Source organism: Choristoneura fumiferana, chromosome 10 (assembly GCF_025370935.1).
Source record: "Choristoneura fumiferana chromosome 10, NRCan_CFum_1, whole genome shotgun sequence".
In the NCBI taxonomy this organism is placed as follows: domain Eukaryota; kingdom Metazoa; phylum Arthropoda; class Insecta; order Lepidoptera; family Tortricidae; genus Choristoneura; species Choristoneura fumiferana.
In genome coordinates, this window is record NC_133481.1 from 18,202,242 (window position 1) to 18,222,900 (window position 20,659).

The following is a 20,659-nucleotide window of genomic DNA, read 5'->3' on the forward strand; positions in this document are numbered from 1 at the left end:
CAGCGTAAAGCCTTTATGATTTTTTTTCAAAGTCCATAACTAATCCGTGTTTAATTCACACATATTAGCCAAAGAAAGTTAAATTTGTGGATTTTTTGACGCCTCTCTTATGTGTCACGTCAATGTGACTGGTCAAGTTTGTCTATTTTACAATTTAAAAATTAACAATGAATGTGAAGCTATAGGTATATGCAAGAAAAAAAAATTACGGTCGAAAAGTTTTATTTTTATTTTCGCGAAAATGGTAATTATCAAGTAGTTCATATCAATGAAATGAGTCGTCTGCCGAAGTTAACGGATATAAAAAACACGGTATAGAACATGTTTTGTCTCGTTTCTACCTTGTGGTAGGATTTACGAGTAGGTACTTTCTATCCATTTTAGTTTCAGCGAGGACACACACACTTTCCATTTATAATATTAGTATGGATGATTATAATCTAATACTTAATAAGTTTAGCTTCTTTTTTAATTAAAACACATTAATACGATAAGTAAATAGAACGTCTATTATATATTCAGGATACCCGTGCTCGATAGGATACGCCTGATAATATGGTTCACTTCTGTTTCGCAACTAACGTTTAGCAACCTGATTCACTTCGCAACTTTTAATTTCGCAATTGTTTAATATTTCTGAAGCTGTCAATATTTCAGGTTTTTTATAAAACTAACCTTAAGGGTTCTACACGATGGCCCTGAAATAAATCCTGAAATATTTACACTTTTAGAGTTTGCGAAATGAAAAGTTGCGAAATTAATCAGGTTGCCAAAGGTTACGTTGCGAAATGAACAGTTACCGCACCCGCCTGATATATTGATAAGGAATACGGAAATCCACCGAAGACGACACCATGGAGAGTTGCGGGCAACCGGTGAATGCAAGTGGCGAGTTGTCGTTCATTGTAGCGTTCTAAAGAGGAAACCTTTATCCAGCAGTGGACGTCTTCCGGCTGATGATTATGATGAAGAAGACTGCAAAGAATCACCACTGGTTCTTACGAGTACCTACACTGTGCCATGGTCATCTACTAGAAACCCTATCGATCAATCCACTAGATCACCATGCTACCAAATACTTACCTACTCGCCTAATCGATATTATATTTTCTATGAATTCATCGTCCTTACTAAATAACAACAAATATGACAAACTCATACGAAAATATACTTACCGAAGTTTGAAGAACTAATAAGGTCGCGCTCGCAGCGAGACCGCAGACATAACTTCGTGTATACTGTGTATACAGGGTGTCTCTACAAGTAATATTAACCCTGTGACTGGGACAATATTTAACTAGGTAAATAAATAAATAAATATCACGGGACACTTCACACCAATTGACCTAGTGCCAAAGTAAGCTTAGCATAGCTTGTGTTATGGGTACTAAGCAACGGATAAATATAATTATATAGATATAGATACTCGTACATACTTAAATACATATTAAGCACCCAAGACCCGAGAATAAACATTCGTATTTTTCATATAAATATCTGTCCAACACGGGAATCGAACCCGGGAACTCAAGCTTCGTAGTCACCCTTCGTGGTTCTCTAACCACCAGGCCATCAAGTCGTCTATAACTCTAATAACTTTGAATGTTTGGCACGCAGATTTATACCCCAGTTTATTATCTAGATTAACCTTTTATTAGCAAAATGTCTTAGTTCGTGTTAGATAGCGAATAAATGTATTTTTTTAAACAAAGTTGCAAGTAACAACAAGTGTAGGTAAAATAGAAAATAATTAAGTCTTCAAATTTTTCTTTTCCTAAATCTATCCTATATGATACCAAAGTCGAATACACATAGAAAAGAAAAATGATTATAATGAGATTAATTTAACTTACCTACATTAGCACCCTGGTGTAGACCGGGTAACATATTGTGTTGTGATGTAACGCTTTATGAATACGCATAAAAGGATCGTGAAGTTGCTAATACAACAGAGCAATTATGTTCGTGGCAACACCATGCCCTTCACGCTATTTATTGCACAAACCATTTTTTTTAAAGTAAGTTCTCATTACGCGTTCATACTTTTTAGATATTTTTTATTTTTTGATATTACAGTTCCAGAGTAAAATTGTGAACGCAATTTTTCTCAATTTACGTTGTACCAAAAAACGCACATTATTTTTGAAGACCAACAGCAAAAATTACTTAGATATTCTGTCCAGACATTACCCTCGAGCAAACGCACGGTTTAACATAACTCGGGACACGCTGTATATAAATCAGTAGACTAATTCAATAAAGAGTTAGTAGGAGTTGTTCCCTATAGAGTTTACTTATTGCGTAATAAGGACTTAACAAAATTAGTATGGTTTATTTACTGGCGGGAGCATAAACACTAACAACAAACCATCTCATGTGGGAATAGAGCGGTGATGAATAACCCCCCATAAGTTTCCTCTTCTAGCGTATTTACTATAATTCGCTTGTTGAAAACAAAAATGACAATAAACAAAAAATTACAATTTTAGTTTACCCGCCATCTACACACTATCTGGCGAGACGCACGCAATGCAAAGACACTTACCTTCATATTTACATTAGTTGCCGAAAGATGGCGGTAGTCTCCCTTTGTACTTATTGCCCAAACGTTGATACCAAAAAAAAGCGTCACTTAATCAAATGTCAGTCCGAGACCATGCGCGGAGCGGAGCTGTTTGTGAGGGTGAATGAAAAAGTGACACTTTTCTGTAAAGCAACTGTAAAATTGGAAGAGAACTAACCAATATACATATAGTTTGAATGTTTAAAAGTGATAACTAAATACACTTTAGTTAGTTACACATCGTAAAAGGCCACTCAAAAGTTTAGATCGCCATACTGAAAAGTAGCACTTTTTGTATTGTGACATTTTGGTTTTCAACAAGCGAATTATTAACAGACTTCAAAAAAGGAGGAGGTTCTATGTTCCAATGTTTGTATTTTTTTTATATAAACATCCTCTTAGATTTGATCAAAACCAGAAAAGAAGTTCCCGTAGAAGTAATGGTTTTTATTGCTATTTAATCAGATAGGCGCTTTAGCGCTGAATCCTTCAAAAAAATATTTACAAACTTATAAAAAAAATACTATTTTGGGTAGTTGTATTTTTTCTAAAACTTGCATTTTGAAAGATGGCGGATGCACCAACCATACAGATAAAGTTATTTAAATATAATCTTTATCAACTGTTGGTGACTTTTTGTGTAATAGGTTTGCGTTTAATTACCGCCGTGCCTGATAGTAAACGAGTAGGGCTAACTATAATTAAACAACTAACAAACGGATTCCTGAATTGAAAAACAAAATTTGTATGGAAACACGAACATCGCAAACGTTCCGCTAGAGGCGCTGTTCGTGTTTCCATACAAGTTGACATTTTAACGCCAACGCGATTGAGACGTATTTTGTAACCGAAAACTTACACTAAGGGCACAGCATCCACCGTGAACCCGCGGCTTTAACCATTATCCGTCCATCTCGTTCGCGCGTGTTTACGCTCGTTTTTAACCCCCGACGCAAATAGAAGGGTGTTATAAGTTTGACCGCTATGTGTGTCTGTGTCTGTCTGTCTGTGGCACCGTAACTCTTAAACGGGTGGACCGATATGAATGCGGTTTTTTTAAAGCAGGTTTTCTAGCGATGGTTCTATTGATGGTGGTTATTAGATAATCTACTAACATAACCAACAAAAAATTGGAAAACTCCCGACTTTGTCACTTCTAAGTTCAATATCTCAAAAACGTCTGAACCGATTTTAATGAAACATGTCTAAGAACCATCGCTAGAAAACCTGCTTTCAAATAAAAAAATCGCATTCAAATCGGTCCACCCGTTTAAGAGCTATGGTGCCACAGACAGACAGCCACACATAGCGGTCAAACTATAACAATCGCATGATGCGGCATCATCATTGATGCCCCACAATCGCCAAAAAATTTATGTAGGTACATAATACACCCTTACAAATAACATCTTACTGCTCGTAATACTACTAGTCTCTCAACTAAACCACGGACAGACTACTAAACAGCAAAACTATAAACGTTCGACGAAGATACAAATGTCAAACTGGTTTAATAGTACGTTCTTCCCACAGATTCTGCTAAGACCACAAAACTTAACTCGTTAACACTTTTGTCGCGGTTGTACCCAACGAAGCACAGTCAAGCGCGAAATTAAAGCTAAAACGACATCCGGTAATGCCAGCTGTTTATTTCGTGACTTCGTAATCGGAAAAGGAATTGAATTTTATATCGCTGCTTTGAACTAATCAAATTCTTGCGTCTCCGAAAGGCTTTAATTCTATCCACCTTAAGCTGTAGTTTCGACCTTATGTTGTAAGTTTTAAGTCTTAATTTTAAAGTTTTTGAATGGGATGTATAACTATTAAAGTTTTGTGACACAGATAGCATTTTGATTTTAATCGCTTAGCTTTTGAGTGATCCTTATTATTACTGTTGGCTTATTCTACGGTATACTGCTGACGCCTCCCCCCGATACTTCTACTGCTCTCTGTCCACTGCATACAAGGGGCAGTCCTTCAAGAAGTAGTTCAGTTCATCCCACCATAGCCATCTTGGTTTGCCAGATTATCTCTTCGTGTTGGTGAGCGTCCACTCTGTGGTTATCTTGGCTAACATATCAAGTGGAACATGTAATATTCTAGATGTGAAAGTTTGCAAGCAGGTCCTGTGTGTGTGTGTGTGTGTGTAAATGAAGTTTGGTGTGTGTATGATCGTTTGAAATAACACTTATGCCACTTTTATCACGATATTCCCTTAGGATGCATGAAAACGCTCAAAAATTAATTAATTTCTATCAATAAACTGAGTTGTCAGCCGAATTTATGTACTAATTTTTAATGTTTTTAAAGTCACAAGATAAATATGTATCATAGCTTACAAAGTATCTATTCATGTAGTCTTATGTAGTTAATACTGTGTAGTAGGTATATATCTTTATAGCGGCCCGAGGGTTACCGACGGTGCTGGCTGAAAATCAGCTCTGGGGGTTTTACCGCTTCAGAAGTAGGTATGCTGATTGTGGGCCAGTGCCCGATTCGCAACCGCAGTGACACATTCTATCCTTCGTGTCGTCTATTGGTACTTAATAATATTGTTGTGTATTTTGTTGTTGTGGATAAATGTATTTTTATTTTCGTTCATTCTTTCTAAGTTAACGGAAATCCAGTGAAACACGGTGTATTATGGTTAGATAAATACATACTTTGCGGAACCCTCTGCGCTTGAGTTCGACTCACACATGGGCGGTTTTCTCATACGTGCAACTTTCGCGGTTGAATAGAAGGCTTAATTTTGCGTACTAAGACATGGAAGAAAACATCTTTTGATGGCGAAACTCTTCCAAAGTAAAACACTTGGTACGCATCGAGTTCAATTCCCGCTGAGCTCATTTGTTGGTTAAGTACACTTGGGGTTCCAAAGTTTGTTATGTGGATTTGGGAAGCCACTTTGATAATCTGTAGCATCTTAAAAACTAACTATTACATGAGACTGTACGCATAAACAAATTATTATTATTGTTGGTATGGGTTTCCGATCATGGGTCCTGGTCATTCGAAAGGCATTCATGGGACCGAAACCTACGTGGAGAGGTCTTTGGTACCAAACAATATAAATGAAACGGATGCAACTACGGAGATCTATCCCCTAATAAACCATGAGAATAGCCTGAATTTATTATAACTGGCGTAAAATATTTGCACATAAAGAACTATGTTATATAAATATAAGCTATCAGATTTTTATAATCAATTAATTAAATTCAAAGCACAATTAAGTGAGTTACTAATAATAATAATAATAGTAATAATATTTAGTTATTCAGATTATAATATACATTTTGTTAGTAAACATTACAAACAAACAATTACTGTCGAATGTTAGTACTTAGGATTTATAAATGTAATATGCATGTAACGTAACACCAGAGACTCGTTTAGTGATGGGACCTAATGGATCTTCAGTTATATCGGTACTTATAATTTCGTAAATAACGTAAGCATATTCTTGCAAACTCCGTTTAACCTTGCTCAAGTGGCAAATAATATTCCAACCCGGAATTTTCACACTAATATTCTCATCAAAATTAGGGTAATAATCGGATTAATGATGACATTAATTATGATTAACATTTAAAATTTATTAGTTTTATCGACTCAAGTTTCGACACTTTGACTCCCAGTCTGTGATATTGACAGCTGTCACCCGCACCATGCTACTTATGAAAGTACTGTAATAGTACTGTTTAGACGACCAGATGGCCTAGTGGTTAGAGAACCTAACTACGAAGCCTGAGGTCCCGGGTTCGATTCCCGTGTCGGGGCAGATATTTATATGAAAAATACGAATGTTTGTTCTCGGGTCTTGGGTGTTTAATATGTATTTAAGTATGTATTTATATCTATATAATTATATTTATCCGTTGCTTAGTACCCATAACTCAAGCTTTTCTAAGCTTACTTTGGGACTAGGTCAATTAATTGGTGTGAATTGTCTTGATATTTATTTATTCGCTCATTCTGGCTCAGTTGGGTTCATCATTCTGGTGTTCTGTCATTCATCATCAGCCAGAAGACGTCTACTGCTGAACAAAGGCCTCCCCTTTGAACGCCACAATGCACAATGAACGACAACTGGCCACTTGCATCCACCGGTTACCTAACTAAACTAACTTTTCTCCCCCGTCGGTTATCTGTTCTTCGAGCGACGAATATGCAAGTTGAAGTGGCAATGGGCGGCCACTTCAACTTGCATATTCGTCTCAGAGCTGTAAAGGTTACAGGATACGTAATTCTCTCGTCATTCTTACTTAAATGATGGACTGAACTGGCAACAGAATTAGGATGTAACCGAAACCGCTCTTCACATGACGCAAACTAGATCGAAACCGCATCAACTCAAAATAAGCGAATCACCATTTTAATTTAGGTCTACATTTTATTTCTGGAAGGCCTAAATTAAATTATTTAAATTATTTTGAGTTGATACCTTTTAAATCTAGATGTGTGAAGTGTGGTGTTATAATAATATTAAGTAAGTAGGTATTTTACCCTACGCATAAAATAAAAAGTTTCAAAGATAACGTCACATAAATTAGGTACTTGCGCTCTTCGGTTTGAGGGAGGCTTATCTCCCTGTTTGCCGACTACACAGACTTATTCTTCTTTAATTCAGAGCAAACGATTTTTTGTATAAAACTGAAGCCAGTCAAAGAAAGCTTGCTTAAAAAGAAGTGTAACTGGCGCTAAATATTTCTGGGATTTGTAGTTATTTTATACCGTTACAAGGTGACATATCTCATAATTATAAAGTGTTTCGTTTATGCCGTTTTATCGAAACCCTAAAAACTTATTTTAAACAAATCATAAAGTTCCAAATCAACCTGAATAATAATTATGACCTTTCCCAACTTCGGTGCTATTAATAATTTCACTTTCTAAGTTATGAGCACTGAGATACTGGTAGGTGCCTTCTCTTAAATATTTTGTACGTCTATTCAAAAATTCATATTTCGTATAACTAAATTTATGAGCTCTGTCTTTAGTTTGTATTTCAAGGAAAGGGGAGGCTTTGCTGACCCTTTATATAAAAGGACTCCTAAAACCGACTAAGCGTGAGTCGGACTCGTGCACCGAGGATACTGTATAAATTTGTAGGTGTGTCCAAATCTTTTTTCTGGATCTTGGAAACAGCTGAAACTATTTCGACGCATTTTAGTATTTGGTCCAACTTCAAGGCTTTTGGGTCAAACAATATATCATACTAAGTGTTTAGTAAAAATTTAATGCGCAGTATATTGATAATTTTAATAGCCCTGTCATCAGAGTATTTAGCGGTTCAGCGGTATAGCCTTGGACTTGAAATCAGGAGGTCTAGAGACGAAATCTTTGATGTAACAAAACACCAACACATAATATTAAAAATATACAAGTAACTTAGTAAGTTTTATTTGTAGAAAGTGGAGTTTTCAGATTCTGTTTCTTCTTGTTCGTCATACACTGAACCATCATCTTCCTCCAGAACTTCCCAAGAAGACGATCGACGTTCCCTGCTCTCAACTGGTGTTCTTTCTTCAATAACATCTCCAATTTGTACAGGGACCTTCAAGCTGACATTCCTATAAGGTAAAGGCAAATAAACAGTGATCTTGACAAAATAATTTCTGGCGATTAACTTAGAATTTTCAATAGAATTTACGTCTCTGGGAATCGGCACTGTCACGTCTATAGTTTGACTTTCACCACTTCGAACTCCTGCCGGTTTTATATCAGTAACTACTTCATTCGAAAAGGTCGCATCGTATTGTCCTCGTGGTAAATATGTTTCTTCAATAAGTTTGCTTTCCACGCTTTTGAAATTTACATTTGTGTCGTTAAATACTTCGTAAGTTAATTCAGCTTTGCCACCAGGTGCCACAACAGGAGTGTTGATAGTTGCTTTTAGTGTTACAAAACTGTTACGTAGTAATTGTATCAACTTCCTTTGTTTATCGTAGATTTTCGGCTCAGAATACGACGTAGGATTGACTCCTGGACTGACATTAATTTCGGTTTTAAAACGTTTTATGCCTTCGGGACCTTCAAATTCAATTTTCAAATAGTATCCAATGCGGCATCGTAGTGTATAATTGTTATTAGTCTTAACATAGTTTAGACTAGGTGGTATGTTCAAAGGTAATTGAAAGCAAAACTGTGTATCGTAGCTACCTATTGGTAAAACGTGTCCTCTTTCATCATTAAGTACTATTATATCTTCACTAACATAGCTTTCTTCATCTGTGATAAGACCGTCCGTGTCGTCTTTCTTTCTCATGTTTTGGACAGCCAGGTTTCCTCTTCCACTAAGTGAGATAGTTATTTTGTTGAAGACGATGTCATCGTCTAATACGTATCGGGTGGTTCCCGTAACAATGCTTCCAGTTAAGAATAACCCGTTGGTCTGCTTGCGCAAGTTGATTTCGCAGTGTATCCTCATTGCAATCAGGGGCACTGAGCAAACTCCACCCTGATTGTGCCGAAGTTTGTTCAGCGGACCGTTTCTTTCGCCTTTTGTTTTTCGTCAGCTTCTAAAATTAGATTTAATAATTTAGGTGAATTGTTAATTGGTGCTGCGAAAACATTTCATTCTTTCATTCGTTTGGTTTTCATCGTGTTTAGGAATAATTTGGTTAGATTTTTTATGAATATGCAAATAGTACGTTGTTAAGTAAGTTTATGGTAATAAACGAATTATAATTATATTAATTAAGTTTATTTTGCCGGCGAAAAAAAATTTATCGACGACTGAATATTCTTTCTGATAAAATTAAGCTGCTCTTACTTTAATTTTACCTTTTCTTAATAAAAAAATGAATAACTTATAAACAATAACTTTGCTCACCCGAGTAAGAGAGAAAGTAACGAAAAAAATGAACAATTATGACTAAAAACTTAGATGATTAACCCTTAACTATATTTGGTTTTGAACAGGAAAAATATTGTTCATATTTAAATAATGTTTTGTTACATAACCTTATATTTTCAAGATTGATAAATTCATTGCAACAGTAACAAATTAGAAATTAAACCGTCATAAGACAGGGAAACAGTTTCAAAGTTTCCTACTGTCAAATAAAAATGTTCTGGAACAGCTATCCATTCTTGTACAATATTAATTACATTACAATTACTTCCTGTTACCATTTGTCTGACATTTAAATTCACTTCTAAATAGCATGATAATAATTTACGAACACTTGAACTGAGGTAGAATTCTCAGAATATAAAAATTATTTGAAATATTTACCTTGATCAATACACTATAAGACACTATTTCCACTTCAAATGTCGGTTAAACTCCACCTGCACATTTAATTAACAAATAATTTATCCTTATCACCACTTATATATGAAAGAGAAGACAATACACCAACTAAAAAACACCTTACTCAATTAAAAATAAAGTCACAATTTATTTACTATCTAAATAATTCTCGCAGATAATATAACGATTAGATTATTAGTAATTTAAAATATATCCGATAAGCAATCGTTTGTTTTGTGAAAACAGCGTTAGAATAAAAACGGTCTTCTCAAACTCACCACTAAACTATTAAAAACATTCCTCATCCAAGCATAAATGTATAAACAGACTACGTACTATCAAACATAATCCTTCACTCTCCGACATAAGTGTCAGAATTGAATGCGACGCATTAAACTCACTGCATGATAACTTTGTTTGTGTTAGTACGCGACCAGATGGTGTCTGAGCTGCACGCGTGTGTTTAAAGCATTGTTGTATTTAAAATGGGTGTATCGTGTCGAATTTACATTAAAAAACCTCGCGAGGGAATACACAGGGCTGGTAAACCTGTGATAGGCATTCTCAGCTACGCTATCGACCAGCCGACGGAGTATCAAACTGCTACTCTGTCGCTTATTGGAAAAGCTAAATGTCAGTGGACTATGCATTCGGGCAAAACAACGCACACGTACACTGGGCACGAGACGTTCCTGTCCCTGCGTTTAAATATACTGGACAAACGCCCAGAGGAAACAGTGACTTTGCCTGTTGGTGCCTATGAGTTCCAATTCCAGTTCACTCTGCCATTTGAAATACCCCCAAGCTTCCAAGACAAACACAGTGATATAGAATATCACTTGGTAGCGAGATTTGAAAAACCCAGCTTCTTCAGTTGGGCCAGGAAATTTGAAAAGAAACTCACTGTGTACGGTAATGTTAATCCTACAGTTCCTATGGAACCCGTATCGTATGGGATAAGGAAGGTACTGTTCAAATTGTTTTCCAGCAAAGAACACGTAGTCGACATAAAAGCGCAAATAACCAAATCGTTTCTAATGCCAGGAGAAAACGCTGAATTACAATTAATTGTGACAAACGACACAGATACAAATATCAAATACGTTAGTACCGAGTTGATAAGCAGAACGTCGTATCACTCCACTGGTTTCTTCGGTACCGATACGAAAATAGAGGAGAAAACGTATCACCCTTGCATGGTTATGACTCCTTCCGTACCTCAGAATAAAATTTCAAAATTCACGTGTCTAGTTCCAACTCTACCAGAATTATATTCCATTCAGCACTGTAAGATCATAAAAAAAGATTATTTTCTCCGATTGACAGCAAGCTTGAGTTTCCCTCATATCAATCCTAGCGTGAATATCCCAATAGTGATCGGAGAAGGCCGATTTGGGGATTGCTCTGGAGTAATAGAGTTGGATAATATTGATGAAGCTAATGAGGCTGCACCTAATATTATGGATTCGCCACCCTCATACTGGGAAGTCATGAATGAAGATAATTCTGAAGAAAAAAGTGATGAGAAGAATTGATAATAATGCATAAGTCATTTTTTATCAGTGTTGTGATGTTTTTAAACATTGCTTGCTACTTGTGATTGCTCAATGATAACTATGTGGGTATACTTATGCGTGGGGAAGTGCTTGTTTAAATATCCCGGACATGAGTCATGCGTGTTTGTTGCGCCATTAAAGACAGTAGGTATTTGATAATGAAGATCTTACTTTTTACATCCGGTCTCAATACTGATGTTTTAGTTAAACTAACAATGAAGAGTTAGGTTACTTTAGAACCTGATCAGAAGGCTTTTTTATCGAATCTCGTTTGAAGCGCGTTATCTGCGCTTTGTCTGCCTCTAAAAATACGCTGTTGCACCGGCTTTAGTAGGCAATGTTTGGCACATAATGATTTCCAAATCATATCATTATGTATTAAGGACAAATAAAGTAGGAAAAATAAGAAATTGTGGGTGTAACCGGTCATTGTGGAGTTCCCTGGTGGAAGAGGCCTATATCCAATTATCCAGGTCTTATAATCAGAAGTACAGAATTCAAACTTTGTGTCATGCTGCCCTGCTCTCGCTAATAGTATCTAATAAGAAGGCGAGAGGGACGGTATTGTAAGAACTTTGAATTTCGGAGTATTTCGGAGAGTAGCCAAGTCAGTGAAGTCAAGTGTGAATGTTAGACTGATGTGAGGTTGGTGATGATGATGATACAGAATTATGTTAATTTGAATTGAACGAACTTCCTGCATTTTTATTTATTTTACGAGTTTTTTAATACTTTTACGTCCTCATGTGTATCTGTATGGACATACAGTCTTAAAAGATAAATTATTGACCCACTTTCGTTAACCAGGTTGATTTATAATTCAACTAATGTATAAACTTACTACATTTCATTAATAATTTCTATTAATTGTAAGAAGTTTAATTTGTCATTTGCGATTTGTGATATGATTAAATCGCATGAAATTACTTCCGAAGTAATTTATTTTTATTTCATTCAAAACACGTCTAAGCAGAACTAATATTAAAATGAATTGTAATTTCATCGTCTGTATTTCTTTCAAGAACCGATAACGCCTCTTCTTCCCCCCTCCTATTGTGTTTTTGCCGACACGTTTTGTGTCATTAGGATCTTAAGACACTTTGACGAAATTACTCGAGCAAATTTAATTGCGCTGCTATTTTATTAGAGTTCCGTAGTCTTAACGGAACCCATATAATTTCGTCATGTCCGTCTATCCACGGTATAGCTTATGGCTCTGTGCTAGAAATTGCTAGTGGAATAAATTGAATTGCATTTAAGAAAGCGGTCATTTTGAATGCAAGTAAATTAACCGGACCGACAAAGTGATAAAATAATACTTGAAATTAATAAAAGCCAAATGATTAAAACTAACTAGGTAGCAAAACGGCTTGACTCGGCGTTTTGATGAGATAAACAATACAATAGGGTTTGTATTATAATATAATACCGAAAAACGAAAGACCGAATTTCACAAGGCCTATGAACGGAAGCCCGAATATTAAAACGTCGAATGTTTATATGACCGAAAGTTTTAATTCCCAAAAGTACCTACATTTGACCGGAAGCCTAAAACCCGAAGACTACAATCACGAAAATTAAAATACACACCCGAAAGGCCGAAAAATTATAATGCCGAACAGTCATAATTACCACAAATAAAATAATCGACAGTCAATATATTATCGAAAATCAAAATACCGAAACCATCGTTACACCAAAGTCTGCTATATCTAATTTTAAATGACAACATTCCGACTTTTTCAGGCGGGGGTAGATTCATCATCATCATCCCAGCCTATATACGTCCCACTGCAGGGCCCAGTGCGGATTGGGAACTTCACACACACCATTGAATTGCTTCGCAGGTTTGTGCAGGTTTCCTAACGATGTTTTCCTTCACCGTAAAGCTCGTGGTAAATTTCAAATGTAATTCCGCACATGAATTTCGAAAAACTAAGAGGTGCGAGCCGGGGTTTGAACCCACGATCCTCTGCTTGAGAGGCCATAGGTCAAACCACTCGGCCACCACGGCTTCATTACTTGTTGGTTATTTACGTTTTTTATGCGGAGGAAGGGCGGGTTAAATTGCATGAAAAAACATTTTTTCCGACTCAAACGTAGCTGTTTCGCACGACTTGGCCTCACTACTTGGCGGAGGAGCAGAACAGATATTCCATTTATTTTAATGGAGACCACGTCTTGGCAAGCGTAGTGCAGGACGGCCAGGCCAGGTGGCGTGACGGACGATCTGCGAAAGGCTGCTGGTAGAAGCGTAGAAGCTGGATGCGTATCGCCGAAAGGGGCTCCTAGACATGACAATCATTATCACTGCATCATGGCCAGCCTGAGCAGCCATGCTGCCGGCCACCAATTGCAGCCCATTGCGGCCCGTCTATAGGGCCCTCTAGAGAAGCAATGGCACTCAATTTTGGCGGCCTATTGGAGTCCTCTCTTCCAGCATGATTCAGGCTGATGATGATGATGATGATGATTAAAAGCGCGTGAAAACATATAAACATTATTATCAGGAGAAATGAAAAATATAGATGTCATAAATTGAAGACTAAAATACAAACTGAGACACAGATGCACAGAAAAATCAGAAAAAGAGACCAGCGCTGGGAATCGAACCCAAGTACTCAGCAATCCGTGCTGCGTGCTATAACCCCTACACCACCGCTGGACAGGAATCTAGACACGATTTTTTTCTATGCATACATATCTCAGGTAGCTTATTTCTACTACGCTACTTATGCAGCAGCACTAGCGTCATCTATGTTCCGCTCTCATCGAGAGACGTCACAGCAGCATGCAGTGCTGCTGCATAAGTAGCGTAGTAGAAATAAGCAACCTGAGATATGTATGCATAGGAAAAATTCGTCTCTAGATTCCTGTCCAGCGTTGGTGTAGGGGTTATAGCACGCAGCACGGATTGCTGAGGACCTGGGTTCGATTCCCAGCGCTGGTCCCTTTTTCTGGTTTTTCTGTGCATCCATGTCTCAGTTTGTATTTTCGAATGGTTTCACGGGATACCCGTAAAAGTAACAAATTTGGAGTTGAAATAAAAAATACAAAAAGACTCCAAAAAACCAATCACAAACTATGTCATTTATATTCTTCCTATTCCTAATAACTTAATTCGGTGCGACTTAATTTGTAAAGGAAATCGACCCTTCTATTAATAAGTCTACGCCAATGCTGCTTGACTGACGCATGCTTTATCTGGATCGTGTGAATAGAATAATAATATCTGTAGACGTTATCGATCTCAAGCGCTGATCCAAATAAGCCGCCGTAGATTATTTAGATAAGTTGCTATAAAATATGCTGCATAAATTGGCTAGAATTTGACTACATTAAATTTATAGAATACTTACATACTTTTTATTTACTTCTGTATTAAGTTCAAAATACACTTGGGAGCAAAGAAATCGAGCCACTCTTGCAAATTTTTACGTTTCCATGATAGCACTTACGACCTAAAAACATAAAATCAACGTAAAAATTGCAAGGTGGCTCGATTTCTTTGCTCCCAAGCATATAATTTAGATAAATGTAGAATTAATACGATTTTTTTTAACAGTGAACTGGACCATAGCTAAAAAGAAACATAGCTAAGAACCTCCAAGGAAATTCGTTTACACGTAAAATGAACCGCATCGAAAGCGGGCCATCCATTTGAGTGCTACGATACCACAGACGGACACTGGCGTCAAACTTATAAAACCCCTCTTTTCGCGTCGGGGGTTAGCCAATGAAATGTGCTTATTAATAGATAGAATGAGAATAAATGAGATACATATAACTAGTTATGATACGTACTTATGTATGTATGTATGATGCTTCGTGTCTATGGGTAGGTAGGTATTTATAAAATTATAATTAAACGATACAGCAGCATATAAAATGTAGGTATTGTTTTTATTCGCCGCCTGGAGTAAAAGTACTCCAAATACCTACCAGAGATGTGAAATTTTACTCAAAAGAAACTCAAAAGAAATTCCACTTTTTAAAAAACCATTATTCTATATTTTCAGTATTCAATATTCAAGTTTCTTGGACAGCTGAAAGCACCCAGGTTTTGACTTCCCGGATATTTTTTAATGATTGTATTTTTTTTTCAAACCTGCGAAGCAATTCAATGGTGTGTGTGAAGTTCCCAATCCGCACTGGGCCCGCGTGGGAACTACGGCCCAAGCCCTCTCATTCTCAGAGGAGGCCTGTGCCCAGCTGTGGACCGTATGTATGTAAACTGAGATGATGTTGATGATCTTTTGTTTGCGTTGACTTAGAAATTTGTTTTTTTTTTCACTGCTCCAAATGGTAGCAGACCTTAAATATTGGATATTAATTTCAGCTTGATACCATCACGACTTTATAAGAAAAAGAGTGTTGACGGATGGACCTATAAAGCCCCAGTTTTTGCCAATTGCGATACCGAACCCTAAAAATTAAGAATAAACTCTTCAAAGTTGGACCAAAAAAAAACGTAAATTACAGATATCGGAAAAAAAACAAAATGAATATCATGGGATACTTGATACTAGCTTGACACCTATTGACCCAGTCCCTAACTAAGCAAAGCTTACACTATAGATACTAGGCAAAAGATAAACATACAAAATTATATAGATAAATACATACTTAAATACAAATTAAACATCCAAGGCCCGAGAACAAACATTCGTATTGTTCATACAAAATATCTGCCCCGGCCAGGAATCGAACCCGGGACCTCAAGCTTCGTAGTCAGATTCTCTAACCACTTAGCCATCCGGCCGTCGAAAAAAAATCGTATACGATCTATTAAGCCTCGCAAGCTTATCCTACAATAATTTACGACTTAATACAGCCTAATATTGTATGCTGCCGGCAAACAATTCTTTTCCGCGCCGTTTGAACTTAAACAGAACGTTTACAGTTAACTGGTTACATAAATAACGGCGTCCTTATAGGCTTTAAGAGAAAAACGGATGTTTGGTATTTGTCTTTCATCTATACTGAAGGAAAAATAATATGGTAAAGTAAGGAAAACATTGTGTATGGCTTATGAACGACCCTTGCGGCACGCAGTTCTTGTAGTGTAATATCTTTTCTTATGGACACGAAATAGATCTATAGATTAATTTGTTAAAGATGAAAGATCGTTTTTAGGGTTCCGTACTTCAAAGGCGAAACGGAACCCTTGTAGTATCACTTGTATTTATCTACGTATATTTAAGTATTGCCATGACTATTCAACTAATACATTAACAGTTAGAGTTTGCAATTATTAGGATTTATATCGCTTTCATTCACTCACTCTAGTAGTTAGAGCGAGAGAGTGAAAGGGAAGTTTCAGTGCCTGTGCCCAGCAGTGGGATGTATATAGGTTAGGGCCTAGCCCGGATCGGCAACCTTTTGGCAGACATGGGCCACATGGTGAAAAAAATAGATAAAGGCGGGCCGCACTTGTAAGATAATTTTGTACCTACCTAATAGATATCTACCTAGTTACCTATTGAAGGTAGATACTGTAAGAGATACTACAAAACAGTCGCGGGCGGCAAGGTTGCCGACCCCTGGTCTAGCCTATATTCGTTTTTCATTATCTATCAAACTGTTCAGCACTCGGAAGTCGATGTATTTCCTATGTGTTAGCGAATTTAATCGCGTTTTAAGTAAATTAGTTGCCAGGATAAAACTCCTAATAAATCCGAATCACGATAGTTTGATCCATGACTTTAACGAAGCTAAGTATGTGCAAAATTACATTTGAAATTAAGTAGCTGACAGTAAACGGTGAAGGACATCATCGTAGGAAACCTGTAAAAAACCGCGAATTCGACCACCAGATGGCTAAGCGGTTAGAGAACTAGACTACGAAGCTTGAGGTCCCGTGTTCGATTCCCGACCGGGGCAGATATTTTGTATGAATAATACGAACGTTTGTTCTCGGGTCTTGGATCTTTAATACTAATGTAAACTCTTTATTGTACAAAATAAGTAACAAACACAATTGACAGACATCGAGATATATGCTGTTCGACTTATAATTCTATCTGTAGTCCAAAAGTAGGAGATACGATTCAAAACTTGTCAAAAATCGATGAAAACCTCGGGTAGCCCCTTAATTAGAGGAGCCATAAAGAAACAACAACCCATTGAAATTGGATATATAAATTATCTAAGTCTTACGTCGTGCGATGCTGACTTAGCCGAGTAGGAATACAGCCAATTAGTGCATTGCTGGCTACATAGGGATGTTAACGCTGACACATTTTAAGTTTCAGTTTTGCGGAAACCTATCTAATACCTTTAAACGAGCAATTCCTATATATCTGTATACAGGGTTATTGGTAATTCAACGTATTCCCGTTAGGAGGTGATAGGGGTGACTATTTGCGATAATTTTAACCCCCATATGCATTATACAAAAGTGAACCATTTTTGAGTTATCATGTTTTTTAAGCTTTTTCAAAATAAGTCAAAAATGCAACATCAAAAATTAATTTTAAAAAGTATCAGTTTAAATCAAACATAATAAAACATAATTAAACTATAGAATTTGGCCTAAATCGCCGTCAATGGGTAAGGTGCCTATTTGTTTTTAACAATAAATTGAATGATAGTTTAAATCTATTTTTTTGCTTTTGATTTATAAAAACTATAAATTATCGGTGCAAAATGCGAGACGAAAAACGGTATTATGTATCTCAATATATTCTTAAGATTTTTTTTATACTAAAATGCCTTAAAAACAAAGAAAGATGTTATGAAACTTGGCTTCCAGATTATTGTAGAAACATAACCGTTTTTATAGCTCTCCAACAATGCATAACAAATTAACAACTAAGAACTTATTTCCAAGAAAATATCACAAAGAAAGCAAGCAGAAATTCGTATTCGAAATAAACTCAAGGTCGTTCTTTAAAATTTCCATTAAATAAATTAAAAACAATAGCCAATGTAAAAAAACAAAACATAACATTTAGTAATAACATTAACGGTTTTGGGATTTTTTTCCTTGTTTGTGCTATAAGACCTTCCTTCTTGCCAAATTTCATGATTTTAGGTCTACGGAAGTACCCTATAGGTATTGATTCCACTGCGAAATATATGAAAAATAAGGCTTAATTGGCCGTATCTTTTGTTTGCGTCAATTATTTATTTATTTACAGCTTCAAGCTTTTTCAGATTTCAGCTTTATTTTTATCCGACTGCGAAGAACGAGGGTTACGAGTATTTTACAGCTTCAAGGGGCCGCAGACATTAGGTGTTAATTTCAATTTTACGTGAAAAAAAACTACATCGAAATCGGTCCATCCATTTCAGATCTACGATGGCACAGACAGACAGATATTGACGCAAACTTATAACACCTTTTTTGCGTCGGGGGTTAAAAACATAACGTCATATTAATACTCTGGTGAATTGAAATGGAACCTGTTTCAGGTCGGTATCAATCCGGTATCACTCTAGCCACATCACTATCTCGGGTTTTATGAGGTATTACCCGGCCAACCGCCTGAACCAGCCATTACGTGACGGAACAGACAGACCCTATACCACGAAGTGCAAAATTCGAACTTAGTATCTTGCCGTTCCGCTGACGTATATTGTTTAACACGAGAGCGAGAGAGACGATACGATACGAACTTCAATTTTCGAATGTTGTAGTAGCCTTCCAGTTATTGGCTCTCTCGATTGACCTATGTGCAGGCTGCTTAGTCTTTGGCTGTCATAAACCGGTAAACAAGCAATCAGCTTTTGTCAACTTCCGGGCTTCCACTAAAACCTCACCTGCTGTCCTTGCAGAGTTGTCACGAGGTAGTGGCCGGGGAAGTTAATGGTAGAATGCAGAAGGCAGGAGTAGGCAGACAAGTAATATTTATTTAGGATAATAATCAAAGGGCACCTGCGGACAAACAGACGCGGACTTAAATATCTAAACAGGTATGCTTGTTGTAAAAATACATAGTTAATCAACTTACGTTTCCGTGCCCAGTTCTTTATTTTATACAAATCAACAATACTGATCCAGCAGTATCACAAGTTAATGAACTTCACTAACGCACTGCACAACTATTTCAAACTGCAGAAGGAAATAAACCTACGAAGGAAGGTTAAAAAGATAGGTGTAGTAAGGTATGAGCTAGTTAAGGAGCTTAAGGAAATTCGTAGGATCTAGGATAAACAGACAGGTATTCAGCTCGGAGGCTCTGAATAGAATGCCTACTTGACGTAAATCGAACAGGTGAGGAATTTAGAAAAGAAAATTTGAATTTAAATGTTAGACAGACAGTACAAAGGGTTAGGAAGAAACGAGTTGTTTCACACCACGTTACAACATCCCTGTCTATCTTAGGAGGAGCTGGAATGGAAAAACAGTCCGCAACTCCGCCCCTCACTACTTTCTCGCTCCGCTCGGCTTTGTAGCTCCGCGCCTACTGACAGACAAAGTTTGCAACTCCCCTCCGTATTACTTACTCATCATCATCCCAGCCTATATACGTCCCACTGCTGGGCACAGGCCTCCTCTCAGAACAAGAGGGCTTGGGCCATAGTTCCCACGCGGGCCCAGTGCGGATTGGGAACTTCACACGCACCATTGAATTGCTTCGCAGGTTTGTGCAGGTTTCCTCACGATGTTTTCCTTCACCGCATAGCTCGTGGTAAATTTCAAATGTAATTCCGCACATGAATTTGGAAAAACTCAGAGGTGCGAGCCGGGGTTTGAACCCACGACCCTCTGTTTGAGAGGCGATAGGTCAAACCACTAGGCCACCACGGCTCTCCTATTACTTACTACTCAGTAGTAATTGGACATTATCATTATCGTCAACCAAATTACTCCCACTGCAGGGCTAACGAAACTCGAAACTCGAAGTTCGTGTCGTGCGGTCCCTCTGACACTTATACTATTTAATACGAGAGCGAGAGGGACGGTACGATACGAACTTCGAGTTTCGAGTTTCGTAGTAGCTGGCCTGGCTGGCATATTCGACGGTTGAAAGGAGAAACTGACTAAGCGACATTTTATTAAGATAGTGATTTATAATGTTCGGAATCTTGAACATGAAACTCACTCATATGAAATATATTGACCCGGATAATTCACGTCTTAAATCGAATTCAGCCCGACATGTTTCGGGCTAATCCGTAGACCTTCCTCTTCGGAGCAACGCGACTCGGCGGCTGCTGCAACTCGATTTAAGACGTGAGTTATCCGGGTCAATATATTTAATATACACACACTCACACACAAACATCACGCCTGTATTCCCAAATGGGGTAGGCAGAGCCTCGTTGCCGCTT

General features: G+C 37.2%; 3 protein-coding genes across 3 annotated transcripts in view; 2 read left to right on the forward strand and 1 right to left on the reverse strand.

Moving 5' to 3' along the window:
- GABA-B-R3 (gamma-aminobutyric acid type B receptor subunit 3) overlaps positions 1-20,659 on the forward strand; it is a gene marked incomplete at its 3' end in the record, with an annotated part of 284,881 nt that overhangs the window by 13,083 nt on the left and 251,139 nt on the right. The gene's annotated exons all lie outside the window — the stretch shown is intronic.
- On the reverse strand, positions 7,788-9,903 carry LOC141432225 (uncharacterized). The gene is made up of 2 exons (XM_074093745.1): positions 9,807-9,903; positions 7,788-9,087 (listed from the first exon to the last, which is right to left on the reverse strand). Exon 2 carries the CDS (start codon positions 8,994-8,996, stop codon positions 7,968-7,970), a length of 1,029 nt encoding a protein of 342 aa, XP_073949846.1. The 5' UTR covers positions 8,997-9,087; positions 9,807-9,903; the 3' UTR covers positions 7,788-7,967.
- LOC141432224 (arrestin domain-containing protein 2-like) lies at positions 10,104-12,382 on the forward strand. The gene has a single exon (XM_074093743.1). It carries the CDS (start codon positions 10,310-10,312, stop codon positions 11,357-11,359), a length of 1,050 nt encoding a protein of 349 aa, XP_073949844.1. The 5' UTR covers positions 10,104-10,309; the 3' UTR covers positions 11,360-12,382.